This window comes from Diabrotica undecimpunctata, chromosome 8 (genome assembly GCF_040954645.1).
Source record: "Diabrotica undecimpunctata isolate CICGRU chromosome 8, icDiaUnde3, whole genome shotgun sequence".
Classification (NCBI taxonomy): Eukaryota; Metazoa; Arthropoda; class Insecta; order Coleoptera; family Chrysomelidae; genus Diabrotica; species Diabrotica undecimpunctata.
The window spans coordinates 11039066-11059175 of record NC_092810.1 but is presented as its reverse complement, the minus strand read 5'-3'; the positions used below and the strand labels follow the sequence as shown (position 1 = coordinate 11059175).

The window sequence follows — 20110 nt, the reverse complement described above, 5'->3', positions numbered from 1 at the left end:
CTGACAATTATTGTTGACTCGATTATATGATTGATGAATCTCATGATAATTATAAAAAATGGCAAAAATCGCGCCACGTTTATTTCTTTAACACCTTTATCAAATCTAAGTTTATTTGCCGCAAAATACAATTCCATACGAAAGCTGAACTCTTTATCTTTAAAACGCAGCTTGATTTTTGTCAACAGGACACTTGAACCAAGAGATATCGAAATTTAACCGTCGAGCTGATACAATTTTTATTGAACATTGATTTCGCTTGCGTAACACATTTATATTTATATTGGAATCAAACTGCCAAGGTAAGAGTTGACAACCAGTACACCCAAAATATCAAAATACAGAGAGGAGTCCGCCAGGGTTGCGTGCTGTCCCCACTACTTTTCAATGTCTACAGTGAAGCGGTATTTCAAAAAGCGCTCTCAGACTCAATAGAAGGTATATCTATCAATGGAGAAGTTTTGAATAACTTACGTTTTGCAGACGATACAGTAATAATGACGGATAACAACAATGATTTACAGAACGTAATGCAACGCCTTAATGAACGCTGTCATGAGTACGGACTGAAGATAAATTTAAAGAAAACTAAATACATGATCATGACTAAATCTGCACATGCAAATATCCAACTGACTATTGAAGATACTGCAATTAAGGGTGTTAATAACCATAAATACTTAGGAACATGGATAACATCAGATGTAGACCAAACCAAAGAAATTAGAACACGCATTGAAATAGCACGTGCATCATTCATTAAACTTAAAAAGTTTCTTTGTTGTCGGGATATAAGGTTAGAACTACGCCTGAGAATGCTTCGATGTTACGTGTTCTCTACTCTTCTTTATGGCTTGGAAGCGTGGATACTAAAACAAGTCCATCTGAATAAGTTGGCCGCCTTTGAATTTTGGTGTTATAGAAGAATCCTACGAATATCATGGATTCAAAGAATGTCAAACGTGGAAGTAACTAGAAGGATAGGAAATGAGGCGGAAATAATATTAACTATCAAAAGACGAAAACTTGAGTACTTAGGACATGTGATGAGAGGGCAAAAATACGCATTATTGCAACTTATTATGCAAGACAAAATCCGAGAAAAGCAAGCGAAATGTGGGAAGACGAAGAATATCCTGGCTTAAGAACTTAATGGTTTGAATGCAGTAGTGCAGAACTTTTTAGAGCGGCAGTCAACAGAGTCCGCATAGCCATGATGATTTCCAACCTCCGATAGTGGAACTTAAAGAAGAACACAATCAAAACCGACGGTCGCTTTAAGCGTTGTTTGTGAGAGAACGGTTCACTTTACACAAACAGTGCTAAAAAACATTTTTGTTTAAAACATTCTTTTTCTATTCTTGATAAATCGAATTTTTGCGTTTTTACCCCCCTACGAGGGGGGTTTTAGGGGAAAGTCCAGGGGTAAAAGTGGTAATCTTTCTTGGATTCCCAAAATTAAGATTGTAAACTGGACTGTAAATTAAAATTGTAAATTGACGACTGGAGTAAATACGTTGACTCTTTTATTAAAATAAAAATATAATTTTCCCCCAAAACTTACTTGTTTTGTATATTAAAAATAGAGTGAGCCAGTCATTTAGTAATCACTTTATTTATGAGCTTATAGTTGGAAAATTTATACTCGCCCTAAAATTGCCAAAGTTATTACATAATAAAATTAAAGTACCTAGTCTATTTTTTATACTTAAATTATAAAATCTAAGCACATTTTCTAACATTATTCATAGGCGAGCTAGGTATTAAATTTCCTTTTGCTTTGTAGTTACGCAATGGCTTGTTAGCCAATTCATGTTTATACCCCCGGGAAAGATAATGGCGCATAAATCTGCCCGGAATATTTCATGAGGCGTCTGGAAAATTCCCTTGGCAAACTTTCTGGAGGAAAGCTCCGTTGGCAAACTACTGGAAATCGATGATTCATTCATTCGGGAAAAAAGTGTCTGAATGAATTTCTTGTCTGTGCGCCAGAGTCGATATGTTGCATGGAAGTTTTTTATATGGGTAGATTTGTTGAACATTTTTATGTATTGATTCCTAAAACTTTAAAAGTGGGTATAAAACATGTTCTTTACTGTTGACTATATAGTACAAGAATTTCTTCTGTTTTCACAAACAAAACAAGAATCAACCATAAACTACTGATTCTTGAAGTTGAACATTACATTATAGTATTACATTGTACCGGGTGGTCCAATAAGCCGATCTCTCGGCTATATATCAGAAACTATTCATGTTATAACTTTAGGAGAAAAACTTCCTTAGTAAAAGTGGCCATGAGAAATCGCTGGAAATAACTTTCAAGTTTCTGGGTTAACCGCTAGGGGGCGTAACCTGTGAAGAAAACTTTGAAAACCAGTTTTTTGGGAAATATGCCCAATTATACCAAGTGTTAAATAAGTAAACTAGAAATAGGCCTAAATTCTGCATAAAGTTGTTTGAGTACTTTTTTTTATTTTTTCATATAAAGAGTGGGGGAGAGTGAGAAAGTATTTGTGGATAAATACCTATAACTTTGGTTTGGATCAACCGATTTTAACGAAATTAGTGTCATTAGAAAGAGTCTGGATGAATTAATTTACATCTACTATAAAATAATTGCATTTAGTTTTAATTGTCATAGGTAGAGGGTACTTTCGAATAGAAAAAATTAAAATTTGTTTTTCTCTAAAATGTTTAAGGGGAACACCTATTTATTGTAAATTAGAATGGAACTAGATTTAATTTATAACAAAATGGCGCAAACCGCATGTTAATAGCTTTTGTCGATCTCGAGATATGAATAAAAACGCATAAACATAAGTAAGTATAGTATTGACTCACCCTGTATTATAAATTAAATTAAAAAATAAGTCAGTAGGTACTTTCAAATTTTTTATAGCAGAAGAATCTTAATGTTGATATCTATTTTGACCATTGTTATTTCATATGATTAAAAATAGTTTTTTCGAAACTAAGTAGGCTACGACAATGAATTTGACGGGGAGTTCATATTGTTTATTTACTGACAGCAGTCTTGAGAAGTGTTATATTATAATTCGAATTGAAGATTGCACTTTCTTCAATAGATATTAATATTGGTAATATTAGTAAATAATTATCAGTACTAATAATTAGTGATGAGTATATCAAATGCAGAATTGTATGATATGATTGGAGTTTATTTCGAATGTCACCAAAATGCCGCTATTGCCTCACGTATATATTCTGTAAGATATCCTGACAGGAGACATTATCGCAAAGAAGTATTTAAAAGAAAGGCAAAAAGATTAAGAGAAACTGGTAGTTTTCATCGTCCTTGTTTTAAACGACGTAGTAGAGGTATGACCGAAGATAATTCAATGTTCTTGCTTTAATTCAACAGAATCCACACGTGAGTAGTCGGCAAATCTCTATAGAAATAAACATACCCAGAACTACTGTTCTAAGGATTTTAAAACATCATAGGTTGGTTTTTTACATTATAAAAGTGAACGTTTAGGTCAGAAACTTGGAATTCCCTTTAAACTTTAGATCCAACTGTTATTTTAATATTCCGATAAAAACGGCAACGGCAAATATAGTGGTTTCTTTTTCACCAATATTTGTTGTTCTGTTTTTTAGACTGCATCCTTATCATGTAGTTGTCCACCAAGCTTCACATAAGAGAGATTTTGATGCAAGGCTGGATTACTGCAATTGGATGTTAGGTCTGCTAGAAGAACAACCGCATATCATGTCAAATATTTTGTGGACAGACGAGGCTACGTTTAATAGTGCGGGTGGTGTTAATCTGCATAACATGCATTATTGGGCTGAAGAAAATCCGCACTGGATACATGAGGTGCACGTTCAAGGTAGATGGAGTCTTAATGTTTGGTGTGGTATAGTTGATGGAAAGATGGTAGGCCCATATTTCTTTGATAGAACTCTAAATGGCGAAACATATTTGGATTTTCTGGAAAATCAGTTGCCTGTTTTATTGGAAGATATTTCCTTACAAACAAGAAGGAATATGATATTACATGACGGGTGTCCTGCGCACTTTTCCAGGGATTATTTGTATGCAAGTTATCCAAATAAATGGATTGGAAGAGGAAGTATATTTTCATGGCCAGCTAGATCTCCAGACTTAACATGTCTCGACTCTTATCTGTGGGGAAGATTAAAGGACTTAGTGTACCAAACTCGACCAACCACGCGAGACGACATGAAACAGCGCATTATAAATGCAATAAATAGTATATCAACAGCTGAGATTGAAGCAGCTGTTATGTCTACGTGCGAAAGATTACATCTTTGTGTGGACAACGATGGAAAACAATTTAAACATTTAATTGGACATTAAGTTTTAATGATCGAGATATTTGTATGATCTTTCACATATTTAATTTTAAGTTATAATAAAGGGTGAGTCAATACTATACTTACTTATGTTTATGCGTTTTTATTCATATCTCGAGTTCAACAAAAGCTATCAACATGCGGTTTGCGCCATTGTATTACGAATTTAATCCAGTTCCATTATAATTTACAATAAATAGGTGTTTTCACTAAACATTTTGAAGAAAAACAAATTTTAATTTTTTCTATTCGGAAGTACCATCTACCCATGACAATTAAAACTAAATGTAATTATTTTATAGTAGATGTAAATTAACTCATCAAGACTCTTTCTAATGACACTAATTTCGTTAAAATCGGTTGATCCAAACTAAAGTTATAGGTATTTATCCACAAATACTTTCCCACTCTCACTCACCCTTTATTTGAAAAAGTAAAAAAAAGTACTTGAACAACTTTTTGCAGAATTTAGGCCTCTTTCTAGTTTACTTATTTAACACTTGGTATAATTGGGCATATTTCCCAAAAAACTGGTTTTCAAAGTTTTCTTCGCAGGTAACGCTCCCTAGCGGTTAACCCAAAAACTTGAAAGTTATTTCCAGCGATTTCTCGTGGCCACTTTTATTAAGGAATTTTTTCTCCTAAAGTTATAACATGAATAGTTTCTGATATATAGCCGAGATATCTGCTTATTGGACCAACCTATACAGTGCGTGTACAAAGCCTTCCCCACAAAATAGTAAACTTTTGTAAATTTATTTTAAATAACAAAATTAGTAAAAAGAAATCCAAAGATTTTTTACTTGGCAAAACTAAATTCAAATATTTTTCTATCTTTTTTTTCGGCCATATTGACAGAGCTTCCTCTTGTTTTTTCAAGTGGTGTTGGAGTCCCATATTGGGACTTTTATATGGAGCTGTAATTTTGATTTGTACAGATGGGTTGGTAATATTTGCTCTCTGTTGCAAATGGGTTGTTATTAGAGAACCTCTAAATTAAAAAAAAAATGACTTAGGACCTTATCGAAATTAGTGATGTTAAATAAAATATTGGAATTTACTCCTGCAATATTCACAGGCTAATAAAATACGACCAATGGCCACCGTATAGTTTGCCTTTGGGCAGTGCAATTGCTGCACATTTGGTCGACTACATCGATTTCTCCTTTAATTTCATTATAAAATACATAGCTGCTTAGAAAGTAATATGACAGCCTTATTCTTTTTTCCACTGTAGGATACAAGGGTAGTTTCTTTCTTAACACTTTGACTGCCACACCAAATTCACCATAAGGGTCCTGTGCGCAACACTAATTTTTTTATGAAAATTTATTTAAAATTGTTTATCAACATATCTTAGATACATTGCTTAAATAATTTAATTATATTTTTTGTAGTTTGACTAGTGTACGAAAAATATACACGTGGCCTGAAAAAGCCTTTTTTTATTCTACGCCGCGTGTATAAGTATGGATACACGGTCTAGACTTGTCGTATCTTGTCTAAAACTGTAGCGTGACGTTGGCTTGTATTTGTTAGTTCAACTCTAAATGTTGCATCGTGCAGTTCATTTATTCCTAAAGGATGTTTTTCTTGTATAAGTGTATAAAATGTCATCATATGAGAGAGAACAGGCCCGGTTTCATGCATTATGGGATGAAATATCAGATATGAGTATTGATAATGATGATCCATTTGAGAGTGCGAATGACACAAGATGTTATGTATGACTACATTTGAATGCAAATTTATATATTCTATTGACATAGTATTACATTTTGTTTTTTTTTTGTTTCAGATAGCGATGAGTCAGATAATCAAGATTCTTCAGGGAAAGAGGTTTGTCTTTTCTTAGCCTCTGGAGAATAGTTATGTTATGTTTGTGTTATGATATTAAATTAAACTTTTAATATAAGGCGTGATTGAGATAAGCTAACTGCGACCATTGTTAACTCTTGTTTATTAAATTTCTTATTTATTAAAAACTGGATAGACAGTGTACTAAGAACTCAATAAATTCGATCGACCAATGTAACTTTTAGACGTCATTTTCATCGTGCTAACTATCAAAAGCGAAATTATTCAATGAGCGAAGTTTAAACAGTCGTTAAATTTTCGTAAAATGCCTTTAAATAATATTCTTCGAAATAGTATTAAAAAACTTAAAAAAAAAGATGAATGAAATCGGTAACGTCGTTCTCAAGTTATGGACCAAGGAAAATAGGGTTTCATGTGTATATTACATAGATTTTCCTGCTTTGAATAGAATAATCTGAATTGAAAAAATATAAGGACCTTTGTAATCTGCTTCTAAAGGAAATATGCTGTCATACATTTTTTCCTTAATTACTTTTTTTTTAAATTTATTTAAAATTAAAACAAGGATTTGTATCACAGTTAACTGAATATAATGCTTGGCATCTTCTATTTGCCGGCATATCTGTTGCTTTCAGTTGAATAAATATAGTTTTTGTGTTCGGTTACATTCCAAATCTTTTACACGATCTTTTTTATTCAATTATATTCCAAAAATTCGTGTAACGGAATGTCGTCTCCTCAGCAGACACATATTATCCTCCATCCCGATATGTTGCATATAGTCGGTTTCGTCTTAAGCCCTATTCTGGATTTCCCAGTTTGTAATCAATATCTCCGTCTACTTCGTATGGTTGTTCGAATATATTCCTCTCTTTCCAGACGCCAAAGCGGTGGGTATTGACTTCGGTTATGTACTTTAAAAAATGTTTACTACATGTTTGTGTGGTTTAAACGAACAGCCATCTTGTTTGAAATAACATGTAAGAGTAAGCAATACGAAGCACCAAATTTCGTAATAGCCTTATTATAAATAAATAATTTAGGGTCACAAACAGACTAAAAGACATTGTCGATTATGTGCTAACAAAGAGGTAACAAATATACAGTGTGTCACAAAAAAAATTACGCTTTAAATGTTTCAGTATTATCCTAACTGTAAAGTATTTTTAAAATCGTCTGGTACACTCAGACACTCAGTAAAACTTTAGAACAAGTAGAAAACTACAATTATCTTGGCACAGTAATTAATTACACAAACGAATACTCCAAATAAATCAAAGTTTGAATAGAGAAAGCACCAACAAACTTCAATAAAATTAGAAAGGTAATTTGTGAAAGAGAACTTAAATTAGACTTGAGAGTTATGCTGGTAAGGTGTTATATTTTCTCGACTCTGTTTTACGAGATAGAAGCATGGACACCTAACGCGTCGACTACTAAAAAGTTTAAAGCATTTGAACTGTGAGTGTATAGAAGAATCCTGAAGATATCATTGACCGAGCATGTAACAAACAACGAAGTCATGAGAAGAGTCAACAAAAGAATGGAAATATTGGAAACCATCAAGAAACGAAAGCTGCAATAACTAGGACATGTTATGCGTAATGAAAGATACTACATACTTCAATTAATTATACAATTGAAAATCCAGGGCAAGAGAAGTGTAGGAAGGAGAAGAATCTGATGGTTGCGTAACTTAAGGGAATGGTACGGATGCACATCAATCGAACTATTAGAATAGCCATGATGATTGCCAATCTTCGTCGCGGAGATGGCACGTAAAGAAGAAAAAGAAGACACTCACATACTCTTTAAATACCAGCCCTACAAACAATATGTTTACCATGGTGGTGAACTATGCAATACAATAACAACACATGTTGAAAAACTTTACTTGAGAAACATTAGTTGACAACAATGTTTTTTGCCAAGAGCTTTTTAAATAAATTTTGTAAAATTTCTTTTTCTTTAAGGTTGGATATCATCATCACTATCTTTACGACTTTTCGACTGCTGCTCTGAAGAGTTCTATATAACTGCATTTAAACCAGTCCCTTAAATTCTTCAACCGTGACACTCTCCTTCTTCCTATACTCCTTCCTCCTCTTATCTTTCCTGTATTATCAGCCTTGGCAGTTCATATCGCTGTCCCCTCATTACGAGTCCCAGATATTGTAACTTTCTTATTTTTATTGTGTTTATTATTTCGCATTCTTTGATCATTTCTCGCAATATATCTGCTCATTGTAAAATTTAAAAAACAGTAAATTTCCGTATTTGATTTAGGAAATCAATTTTCGTTGTCTCGGTCGAATTAATCAACTAAGATCTAGTTTTAACAGGCGGGTCATATGAGGACGTTAACTTTAAGTTTTGTTTGCAGATATGTATGCACAGGCAAAGCGCGATTCGATGTTTGTGAAAGGTTTAATTTTAAATGCAGTTACATGAACCGTTTCAAGGATCTATTTATTGTCTTCTGTGTGTTAATTTTATTGTATTTGTTTTTATTAAATAGCATGTGTGCTTAGATTAATTACACCTTAACGAAAACAAATAATTCAATGATTTACAAAATAGTTTTTTAACGGCCAGATCTGTGCATCACGAAACATGATAATGTAACAAAGTCCATTGAAATGTTACATTTTTTATGCCTTAGAGGACGCAATTTTATTTTTTTGATGTATTGGTAGTTTAAGTATAAGTTTAAGTCCAAGTTTGTGGAGTCACCATCCTTGTCTTCCGGCAACCATCTTGGAAAAAGGGTTGAAAGGCTTTTCGCTCTGTATCTCGTAAACCTGTATCCCCACAAAAAATTTTATTAGACATTATTTGTAGAAAAATAAATTGTCTACAACTTTATTTTTATTACTTTTATTCGTAAAATGGAAAATAAAAAATTTATAAACAAAAATTACCAAAAACTTTGGAACAAATTTTCTTTTGGGTCTTATAACTTTGTTTCTGGTAATTTTACAATAAAATTACATCCGAGCAATATTATAGAACGTTTTTCATAAAATAATTTTCACTAGAAATTTTTTAATTCCATTAATTTATCTGGATTTTACAGAGCTTCGAAGTTGACCAGTTTTTTATTACTCGTAAGAATACGATTAAAACGAACCATTAGACTTAGGGTCGGTTGTTCGAACGATAATCAAAATTCAAATATTTAATTAAAATCAAATACATCACATTTTGAGGTTATGTTGACTGATTTATTTTATTCAATTTTATTATTTTGCGGTTTAATTTAAAATAAACCATAATTAAACTCTTTCTGATGTTCATGTTTTGACGTGACAATGTCTTAAGGCTGTTTTATCGGTGCACCAAAATCTAGGGACAGTGTTTTCTCTGTTATTTACCGACAAAATGTCTCGAAATTTGGACACGTTATTCGAAATTATGTTGCCTTTAAACTGATGGTTTTACTTTTTTTATTTTTTTGAAACTTCTGTTGAAAACTTGGAATCTACTGTTTAACGTTCTATTATAACCAAACTTTTTACGTCCATCACTCGAAAGAGTTTTTTTTTCTGTAATCGTTGATTTTTGTTTCACCTTTCTGTGTCCAGTAATAATCGAGAAAAGCGTGTTCCAACTTTAAAGAAAATTGCTAAAAAATACTGAAATCTAATAGTGAAACGTGTTACTCATCATCGGCGCTTAGTTTCATCGTTATCGCCTTCGTGACGTCAAATCTCATGAACGTACGGTCAATTAGTTCGTGTTAAAACTAATTTGAATGGAGAATAATGTATTTGTTGTCATTAAACTACCTGTCGGCCGGCGGCACTGAGTAAAGATGGTCTCGCGTAAGCAGTGTAGAAATGTAAGTGATACGCCCATTTCAAATCGCAGTGTACTTGAACTGCTAAAACAGCCTTAAATTAGGTTGTGGCTCGGAGTCATTCATGAAAAAGTGTAACGCCCGCTCACGTCTGTTACAGTGAGTCACCGAACGAGAGAGAGGCCCGCCGGACCGGCGAATGCCTTGCGTCTCCCACTCAAACATGATCGGTCCGCTGCGCGCGCAGCACTAGAGAATTAGGCGCGTTGAATCGGTGCGTGCTTCCGTGCTTGTGTCTCTGTCTTTCTCGAGCGTTCTTGGCGTTCAAGACACATTACAGCAGAAACACTTCCTTTCATTTCATATTTCTCCTATCATCGTCCTATCCTCAACAAAATCACTCAAATAGAAATTAGTTAAGTTTAAGTTTACATGTACAATGTTTTAGTAAACAAAATATATTTCTATAGTTAAAATTTGTGCAATTCTTATTTTCATTCAATTCCTTGTTCCTATTGTGCAATTTAATAATATTCATATCAATAAATATTCTACCGAGAAAAAGACGTTGTCACGTAAAATCTTCGCCCGTAAAACCGACTTTACAGGCAACCGATTTTTTTATGCTCATGTTTTTATTTACAAATCAATAATAATAATAAGCAATTTTTAATAATTTTGACAGCTGTCGTGACGTATTTGATTGTAATTAAATATTTGATTACAATCAAGTTTTGATTAGCGTTCGAACAATCGGCCCTTAGTTTTCTAGTATATATTTTTTATTTATATCATTTTAAATCATTTAATTCTTTTCTTAATATTCCTATCTTGTTATTAGTTTCTTATCCATCCATTCTGCCACCACAATACTTACCAAACCTGGTACGCTTGAATAGCACGAAAAAACACCAATAGGCAGAGATAAAGTTTATTAATCAGAGAATCTGATGCAGATACAGTCATCATCCGTTCTGCGTTTGCTGCATTCCAAGACTATGATTCTATGCCTGTCGTAGCAGAGAACATTGACATTCTTGTCTTGATCACGGCATTAGGAAAGGAGCAGACCAATGTTGTGTGTCCGAAGTGTCCAATTTTTTTACATCCTCAAAAGGGTGTAAGATGCATCAATTGTACTGTCCTTCAAGTTTTATATATGGTGACGTCATTGCAGAGAATTTGCTGTTTCTCCATGCTTTTTCAGGATGCGACTCAACATTAGTAGCTTACAAGATTGGCAAACTTAAATTCATAAAAATTTTACAGAAATATCCTGAGTTTATTGGAGTATTTATGTTTATTCCGTACAATGGAGACCATGGTTAGGAAAGAGAAGCAAGGGAAGACCACAGATGAAAGGGGCTGATGATATTAAGAAGATTGGTGGACACAACTGGAAGCAAGTGGCGCAAAATAGAAAACACTGGATTGATTTGGGGGAGGCCTATGTCCAAAGTTGGATTACTTAAGGCTGAAGAAGAAGAAGGGGATACCACTTAAACGAGCCATCAAACTCTACCACATAGGTAGGTATGAGGTAGACCATAATGATACCATAGAAATCCATAAGAAAACTAAGTTCCTGTAGGGAAACCATAGGAATGTTACAAAATATTAAATTATATGAATAAAAAACTAAGCCAAATGGTTCGTTTTTATTGTATTCTTATGAGTATTCAAGAACCCGGTTAATAAAATAATTATTAGTATAATAAACACATTTGTAGTAAAAATTATTCGTTGAAAACCCTCTATAATATTGCTATGATGTCTTTTTATTGTAAAATGACCAAAAAAAGTTATAAGGACAACAAGAAAATTTGTTCAAAAATTTTTAGTTATTTTTATTAATAACTTTTTTATTTTCCATTTTACGATATAAAGTAATAAAAGTAAAGTTGTAGACAATTCAATTTCCTACAAATAATGTCTAATAAAATTTTCTGTACTGTTGCTTGTTTAAGAGATACATCGCGAAAACCCTTTGACCCCTTATTCCAAGAGTTTCCAAGAATCCAGTCAAATTCGCAGCTCTGTAAATTTCAGGGAAATTATCGAAATTAAACAAATTTGTACTGAAAATTACTCTATGAAAAACCCTCCTTAATATTGCTATGATGTCATTTTAATTTAAAATAACCAGAAAAGAAGTTATAAGGTCCAAAAGAAAATTTGTTCAAAAATTTTAGAGAAAAAAAATTTAGAAAATTTAATTTGCTACAAATAATGTTTGTAGACCGAAAGGATCTTTTATTTATATACCTTTTATGAAAGATTTTTAAATAAAACTTTGATTTATGGCACACAGCAGGCTACAGGAATTTCAATTAAATTGCGATTTGCGATTTACTTTCCTAATTTCATCGTTTTTGGCAGATATCTCGATTTCTCCGGGGGTGAGTTTTGAGCTAGGGGATGACAGGATAGTTTTTGGGGGATTGGTTAATAATATACCAATAAACAGCAATTAATTCGCAATAAAATATGCCGCCAAGATGGGCCCTGTAGCCCTTTTCCGTGCCGAGATATAGGTAACATTATAATACAATAGGATTCTCTCAGGAACTTCAACCTTGAACAACGCACTTTCATTGAAATGCTAAAGCTGTAGAAGCTCCACTGTTTTCAATAATTTCGCAAATACGTTTTTATTTTCTTTAACACCGCGCTGCTTGCTCCATATCAGAGAGTTATCTCTTCAACTGATTTGGCAACTCCTAAAAAACCTTTTTCGGCATCAAGTAGTATCGATTTCTATCTTCTGTCTTTCTATTTCTGTCAATTAAGTCTTAAATTTCAAGAGATAATGGCAAGTTAATTGTGACCTATTTTATCTCTGATATACGTAGCGACTAATAACGTTAAGTATTTATTAATGTGTCTGTAATTAAATTATTATGATTGTCTTACATATCAAAACATTTTTATAATTCTTTCTCATTTTATTAAAGCAAAATACCTCACAGTATTATAATATGTTATTTATTTGTGAGATAAACTGCAAGGACTGGTGTTAAAAAATAGTATTTACTTTTTTTACGGGTATAGTCGCCGTAACATATATTGTAAAACGCTTTAAATGCCTTGAAATTTGATCCCTCCTTAATTTTATCTTTTTTACAACCGACCGGATGCCTATACGAAGCATTTTAGTTGGGAAGCAGTTCGTTTAATAGAGTGTGGGGTGTTGTTTGCTGAAATTTAGTTATTTTGAATAGTAATGCTTAATAATTATAGCTTTTTAAAGGAAAATAATTTGTATTTCAAAGATTCTTGGACAAAAAAACAACTTATTGAAGTTCTGCACTGAAGCAATTTAACAAATTATACGAATATCGCCAAAAAGTATGGACACACTATATTGAGACTTCCTCTTGAGCTTGAAAAATGTCGAAAACGACAGGGTTAAATATCTTCTTTATTAAGAAAAACTTTAAAAAACTTTATTGGAACTTTTGATATATATTATGAAAGAGTTCAGCGGCGTACGAAAATTTTTTTAGGCGGTCTCACTAAGGAAATATAATGCCAACTTACGTTTTTTATATGGGACACTATATACTTTGAAATCTTTCGTTTACATTATTATTTCTCATTTACCTGATATTATATATCTATTTTTTTGTCATTGGAGCTACTATAAGAATAAATTTTTTATTTGACGTTATAGACACTTAAAAACAAAACACTCAGTAACACATTCTAACATTTTATTATGCGGATGATAATTCTTTACAGTTTTATTTACCAGAAATAAGATCATTTAACTTAAAAAATGAAAATAACAAATTTACTCAGCACAAAAACTATTTAACAACCAGAATGAATTTTACAAAAATATTAACATTATAATAAACATAAAAACAACAATAATAAACAACGGAACAACTAGAATTATTTTCAAAAAATTTAAAAATTATTATAAATGTTCAAAATGCCATTTTGTTGTAATAATAATTAACACCTTTTTACTACACATCTTACACAATTGAGAATATGCATTGGCTTTATTTTTCTAAATGCTTGATGAATGCCTTGTAATAATTCTTTCTTAGTATTCAAGTCAGTTTTATAAATTTTGTTTTTTAGAAATCGCCAAATAAAAAAATCAGGAGGATTCAGTTCTGGTGAAGAAGGACCATCAATTAACAGATTATAAAATTTTTCATTTAAATAAATTCCAACGAATTCTGTATTAAGGGCAGGTTCTTCATCTTATTGAAACAAAAATGTATTACTCTCGGCCAAATATTTCTCATCAAAAATGTTATTCAAATTCGTTTTTAAGCCACCTTTACATCCGACAGTAGTTAATTTATCATCAAATATATGATGAACCAATTTATTATGCTTAACAAAACACTAACGTTAAAACCGAATCTCCCTTACCTCCTGATCCCCTGAAGTAAGTGAGGATTTGAGTCATTCCAATTAAGTTTTTTCTGCCAGTTAAATATTCCTGCACTGGATATGCGAGCTTCATCGCATATTACATTTGCTAGTATCTTTTGCCTTTTAATAGTTTAAAAAACAGTGGAAGACAGAAGAAATACTATTACAGATGCAAGAAAGAAGGAAATATAAAGAAAAAGATCTACAGAAGTATAAAGAAATACAACGAATAATTAAGGAAAAAATCAAAACAGCTAAGGAAATCTATTTGATGAAACAATATAACAAAATCCAAAAAAGGAGTACTACTAATATATTTACCAGAGAAATTAAGACGATGGGAGGAGTACGTTAGAGAACTTTTGCAAGATGAAAGTGGTGAAATACAGAAAATACAAGAATTAAATGCTTTAGAGGGACAGAAAATCACGATAGATGAAATCAAATATGCTATCAAAAACTCTAAAGAGAATAATGTAGCTGGATTAGATGAAATACCAGTAGAACTGTTAAAACTAGTGGAAGAGGATAACTTGGAAGTATTGGTAGATTTATTCAACACAGTGTACGATACGGGAATAATACCACAAGAGTGGCTGAAGTCAGCATTTATAACCATCCCTAAAAAACAAGCAGCAAAAGACAAAGAGTGCTCTGATTATCGAGCACTGAGCCTCATGAGTCATACTTTAAAAGTACTGCTGAAAGTAATACATAAGAGAATATTTGAAAGGTTGGAGGAGGATATTAGCGGGACGCAGTTCGGGTTCCGAAATGGAATGAGTACTCGAGAAGGACTATTTGCCATCAATATATTGATTCAGCGATGATGTAAACGTTGATCTACACTTGTGCTTTGTTGACTACGAAAAAACTTTTGATAAAGTAAGACATGAAAAACTAATATCAATACTTATAAACAAGCGCATTGACAGTATAATCATAAATATTGTGCAAACATTATATTGGAACCAAAGTGCCATAGTTCAAATTGATGGGAAACACTCAGAAGAAATGAATATCTGTAGAGCAGTTAGACAAGGATGTGTTTTATCGCCACTTTTGTTTAACTTATATTCTGAAGAAATTTTCCAAAACACGCTCAATAATATCAAAGCGGGAGTTACCGTTAATGGAAAATTAATTAAATCTCAAAAGTCAAAATAAAATTATTTTAAAGTAACATTGTGATTTATTCCGAATAAAAATAGTAAATTGTATAAAGATGGCTTAAATGGCACAAGAAAATGGCTTCAGAACAATAATAAAAAAATACAAGACAATATAATTTTAAAAAATTATAAATTGAAACGAAAAATCTAATAAAATACAGTGTGTTCCATTTCTTGACAATTTTATTTACTGTAAAAATAATAATTCACTTTGAAGCAACAATAAGCAGTTAGGTATTTACTTTACTTTCAAGTTAGGTAGTAACTGATTTTATTTTTGCTAAATAAAACTATCAAGGGGTTAGTATCCTCATAATAAAATGTTAAAAATGAGTTATCATTGTTGCTAGTGTTTTATTTTTAAATACCTATAACATGACGTCAACTCAAACATTTTATTTGCATAGTAGAGTCAAAAATGGAAAATAGATATAACATATGTTATATCCGGTAAAAGAGAATTAAAAACGTAAATGAGAAATGTCAAAATATATAGGGTGTCCAATTTAAAAAAAACCATAAGGGGGTATTATATTTCTTTAGTAAGACCCCCTAAAAAAATTCTCGTACGTCGTTGAACTTTTCCATAACATTTCTATCAAAAGTTTCTATAAAGATTTTTTTTAATTTTTCTTAATGAAGAGGATATTTTTAACTCTGTCGCTTTCGGCATTTTTCAATAATTGTCCTGTAACTCAGCTATTGATGATTTGATTGGGCAATACTTTTTTCTATTTCCTCTAGTTTTCGGTATACCTGCAAAACATAACAATTTGGGACACCCTGTACAGACATCGCCGAAGTAATCAAAGTTTAACTGTAAGAAGATTGGGCACTTTCACGTGCAAACAATGGTGCAAACAAATTCGACAAATTACAAGTTTAATAATGAAAAGATTCTCGTTTAAAAAAGTTTTTTCTCGAAAAAAAAAAAACTAAGTACAAAAGAATTCTCAAATAAATTTTAAGTTCATTATCATTTCTGGCCATTTTCAAGACTCCAAAATTTCTTTTATTATTTTTAGACTCATCTTGATCTCTTAAAGGAAGGTCCAGTTTCACGAGCAGCTAAGTAAGTAACATTTACAACTTGTTCTAATGTTACTCCAGTCGTCAGAGACGAAAATACCAAGAACCTCTAAAAATCACACGAACAAGCTGAATTTTGCAGAGAATATTAATTTTGGGACCCCAAAAAAGAAGTTTACTACATTTACCCCCGGGCTTCCCCCTAAAACTCATCGATTTAACAAGAATTTGTATACCGTAGAAAAAAATGCTTCAATTAAAAAATGTAGCTGAGATAATTTTAAGCAAAAATGTTTACAAGCATTTTTTACGTAGAATGAACAGTTCTCTTAGAAACAACGGTTGAAGCGACCGTTGATTTTGCATGTCAGTTACAGGCGCGAAATCAATATTCAATAAAATTTGTATCATCTCGACGGTAAAAATTCGATATATTTTGATTCAAGTGACCTATTGACAAAAATCAAGATGCGTTTCAAAGGTAAATAGTTCAGCTTTTGTATGCAGTTTTTGTATTTTGTAGCAAATAAACTCAGATTTTATACGTTAAATAAATAAACGTGGCGCGATTTGATTTTTGCCATTTTTTATGATTCTCACAATACAATATGTCCTTGTTATTGACTGGCCACTATGAAGTTTCGATTACTAGAGCCTAACCTTTAAAACTTATAGAATGAAATTTTAGTTTTGAGTTTTGGCAACAAATTTGAGACATTTGAAATATGCTTAAAAAACGCTGAATTTAAACTTTCACACAACAAACGATCAAAAACATTTAAAACTTTTTTTTTAATTACACTAATACACTTTTCAAAAGAAAAAACTTCTGCAATAAACTACACCCAAAACAGTCTTCTTAAATACATTTCTCGTGACTTGTGATCGTTTGTAATGTAAACATTAAATTCTGCGTTTTTATTCAGATTTCAAATGCCTCACATTTGTTACCACAACTCAAAATTAAAATTTCATGTCATAGGTTTTAAAGATTGATCTTTAAAAATGGAAATTTTACTACAACTGGTCAATAAAAGTGATCAATTTTATTGACCTCACGAGAATCGTAAAAAATGGCAAAAATCGCGGCACTTTAATTTATTTAACACCTTTATAAAAACTGAGTTTATTCTCGACAAAATACAAAAACTGCATACGAAAGATGCACTCTTTGCTTTTAAAACGCATCTTGATTTTTGTCGATAGGACACTTGGCTCAAAAGATATAGAATTTTTATCGTCGAGCTGATACAAATTTTATTGTATATTGATTCCGCGCACGTAACTGACAATCAAAATCGACGGTCGCTTCAAGCGTTCTTTCTAAGAGAACGGTTAATGATACACAAAAAATTCTTAGAAACATTTTTGTTTAAAATTATTTCAGCTACATTTTTTATTTGAAACATTTTTTTTACGGTGTACAGATTCTTGGTAAATCGATTTTTTGCGTCTTTACCCCCCTTCGAGGGGGTTTTAGAGGGAAGCCCGGGGGTAAAAGTAGTAAACTTTTTTGCATCTTTTTTGGAGTCCTAAAATTAATATTCTCTGCAAAATTCAGTTTGTTCGTATATATTTTTAGGGGTCAAGTCTCTGACGACTGTGACTATTTCGTTATTTGTCTGTTTTGTGAACTATATGCTGCTTAAATCATTTTCTGTGTAAAATTAGAAATATTTAGCAGCCTAGAACCACAAATCCACTGTTCACTTTTATATAATATGTATTAAAATTCAGAATGCGAGATAAAATTTGTATTAATATTTAAAATGAGCATTGGTGGTCCACCTTGAATTATTTATAATGTTTGTGAATGCGATAGTAATTTTTTTTGAATTTTTGAACTTTTGAATACGATAGACACACTGTTTTTATTACATGGCCATGAAATTACAGGATTTATTGTCACAAAATAGCCGAAACTTTAAAGAACTTATTTTATGTATTAAGAACACAAATTTTATATAAATTAAGTTCAATTAGCTTTGTATCGGATCCATGGACGCTACGCCATTATTAACTCTTAAATCCGATCTTTCTGTATCAACAATAATTAACAAAACAATTTTGTTTGTACAATTTGAACTTATAACGATTGGCTAAATTTCTACATTGGATAAACAGGGAGATACATCACAACAGAATGTACTAACACAAATAAATATGTATCTCATTATCCTTCACTATTTTAAAAAACAGAATTCATTCCATGAAAACTTCACTTATATAAAATAGCATCTTTGGTTAATGTCCTTTCGTAGACCTTGGACAAGGCTTATTAAAATAGAAAATACTGTCTTAAGATAGATTCCAGTTAGAAAACAAGCATTTTCATTTTTGTATTTATAAGAATATACCTTACCTAGATTTTCGCAATAAAAACCTTTTTTTGACAGAGTTGAACTTTGGTTCCTTGCTAGTACCACTACTCCTGGCCACATCTTTGTCATCTAAGCCTTGCACGAAGCACAACATCACTGATTCTGCCATACACGACACACTGTGATATTTCCTCGACTGTAGAAAGCTACTTCGAGCATATCTAGAAACTTGGTATGAATGTTCCTGTAATTTATCCAGGTTCGGTGATTGTCTCTGTTTAAATTGAGTACAAAATGTTTATTTAAAAATATCAAAAGTCCAAATAGAAAGGCACTTCGTCGTATAAAAGCTGTAACAATATTATCGAGCTTTTTCTGTTTGTAACACCAGCCTACTTCTATTTTTTAAACACAGGATAAAGGTCTATCAAAAACAATTTTTACTGTTTATTAAGAAACGTCCACTTATCTTAATAAATTTTGATGAACTAATTTGTCAGCGTTTTCACTTGTTGTGGAAAAGTTGTCGAAAATTTTTAGCGTGCACACAGATTATTGCAACACGATTAACTTTTTTACAAAAAGCGGTTATATCACAGCAGGGTAACTCTTATCGGCGTAACAAAGAACTTTTTTATTATATATATTGTTTAGAAGTACAGTTTTTGCCGACAAAAACAATCCAACTATCAGAGTAACAAACCGAGGAAAACTCACTATTGTTAAGACACTGTTTGGATGAAAATTTTGAACTATTTATAGCGAGATGCACGTGTTGGAAAGGTATCCCTAGCGCGAGGAATAACCACATGACCGCTCAGTGACCCGGTTAAAAAATTGACAGAGTTGCAGCCGTCGCTGCGAATTGATCAAAGAGCATTGTTTTAATAAATTTATTTGGTGGATATGAAAGAAGAGAACGTGAAACAAAACGGCTGTTGGGTTTATTGATCGCAGCGCGCGACTGCTCAACAAATACTTGACAGTCGGCAAGCAACCACGTTCCTCTTGCCCTGCCTCCGACTCCACCTGACTCACTAGAGCGCTGCTACCAGCTGACTGCATGGGCGGAACATATGGCTATACGAAGAGGTGATGCCTTCCTAGTGTGAATCATCAAGACATTATTTAATGAATTAAAATGTTCGAGTAAACAATTGGTTTATTTCGACCGTTTCTAATTTAATGTTTGCGATAAGAAACGACGAAAAAGAACAATAAAGTATACAGGA

General features: G+C 32.2%; 1 protein-coding gene across 5 annotated transcripts in view; it reads right to left on the bottom strand.

Moving 5' to 3' along the window:
• Positions 1-20110, bottom strand: part of LOC140447185 (uncharacterized) — a 232029-nt gene that overhangs the window by 158519 nt on the left and 53400 nt on the right. Inside the window, exon 1 of one of the 5 annotated variants that reach the window (XM_072539688.1) lies at positions 18920-19839. The exons of the other annotated variants lie outside the window; for them this stretch is intronic. Coding sequence (XP_072395789.1) covers positions 18920-19047 — 128 coding nt within the window. The 5' untranslated portion in view covers positions 19048-19839. Of the gene's footprint in view, positions 1-18919; positions 19840-20110 lie in introns of those variants that run through there. 5 annotated transcript variants of the gene reach the window in all.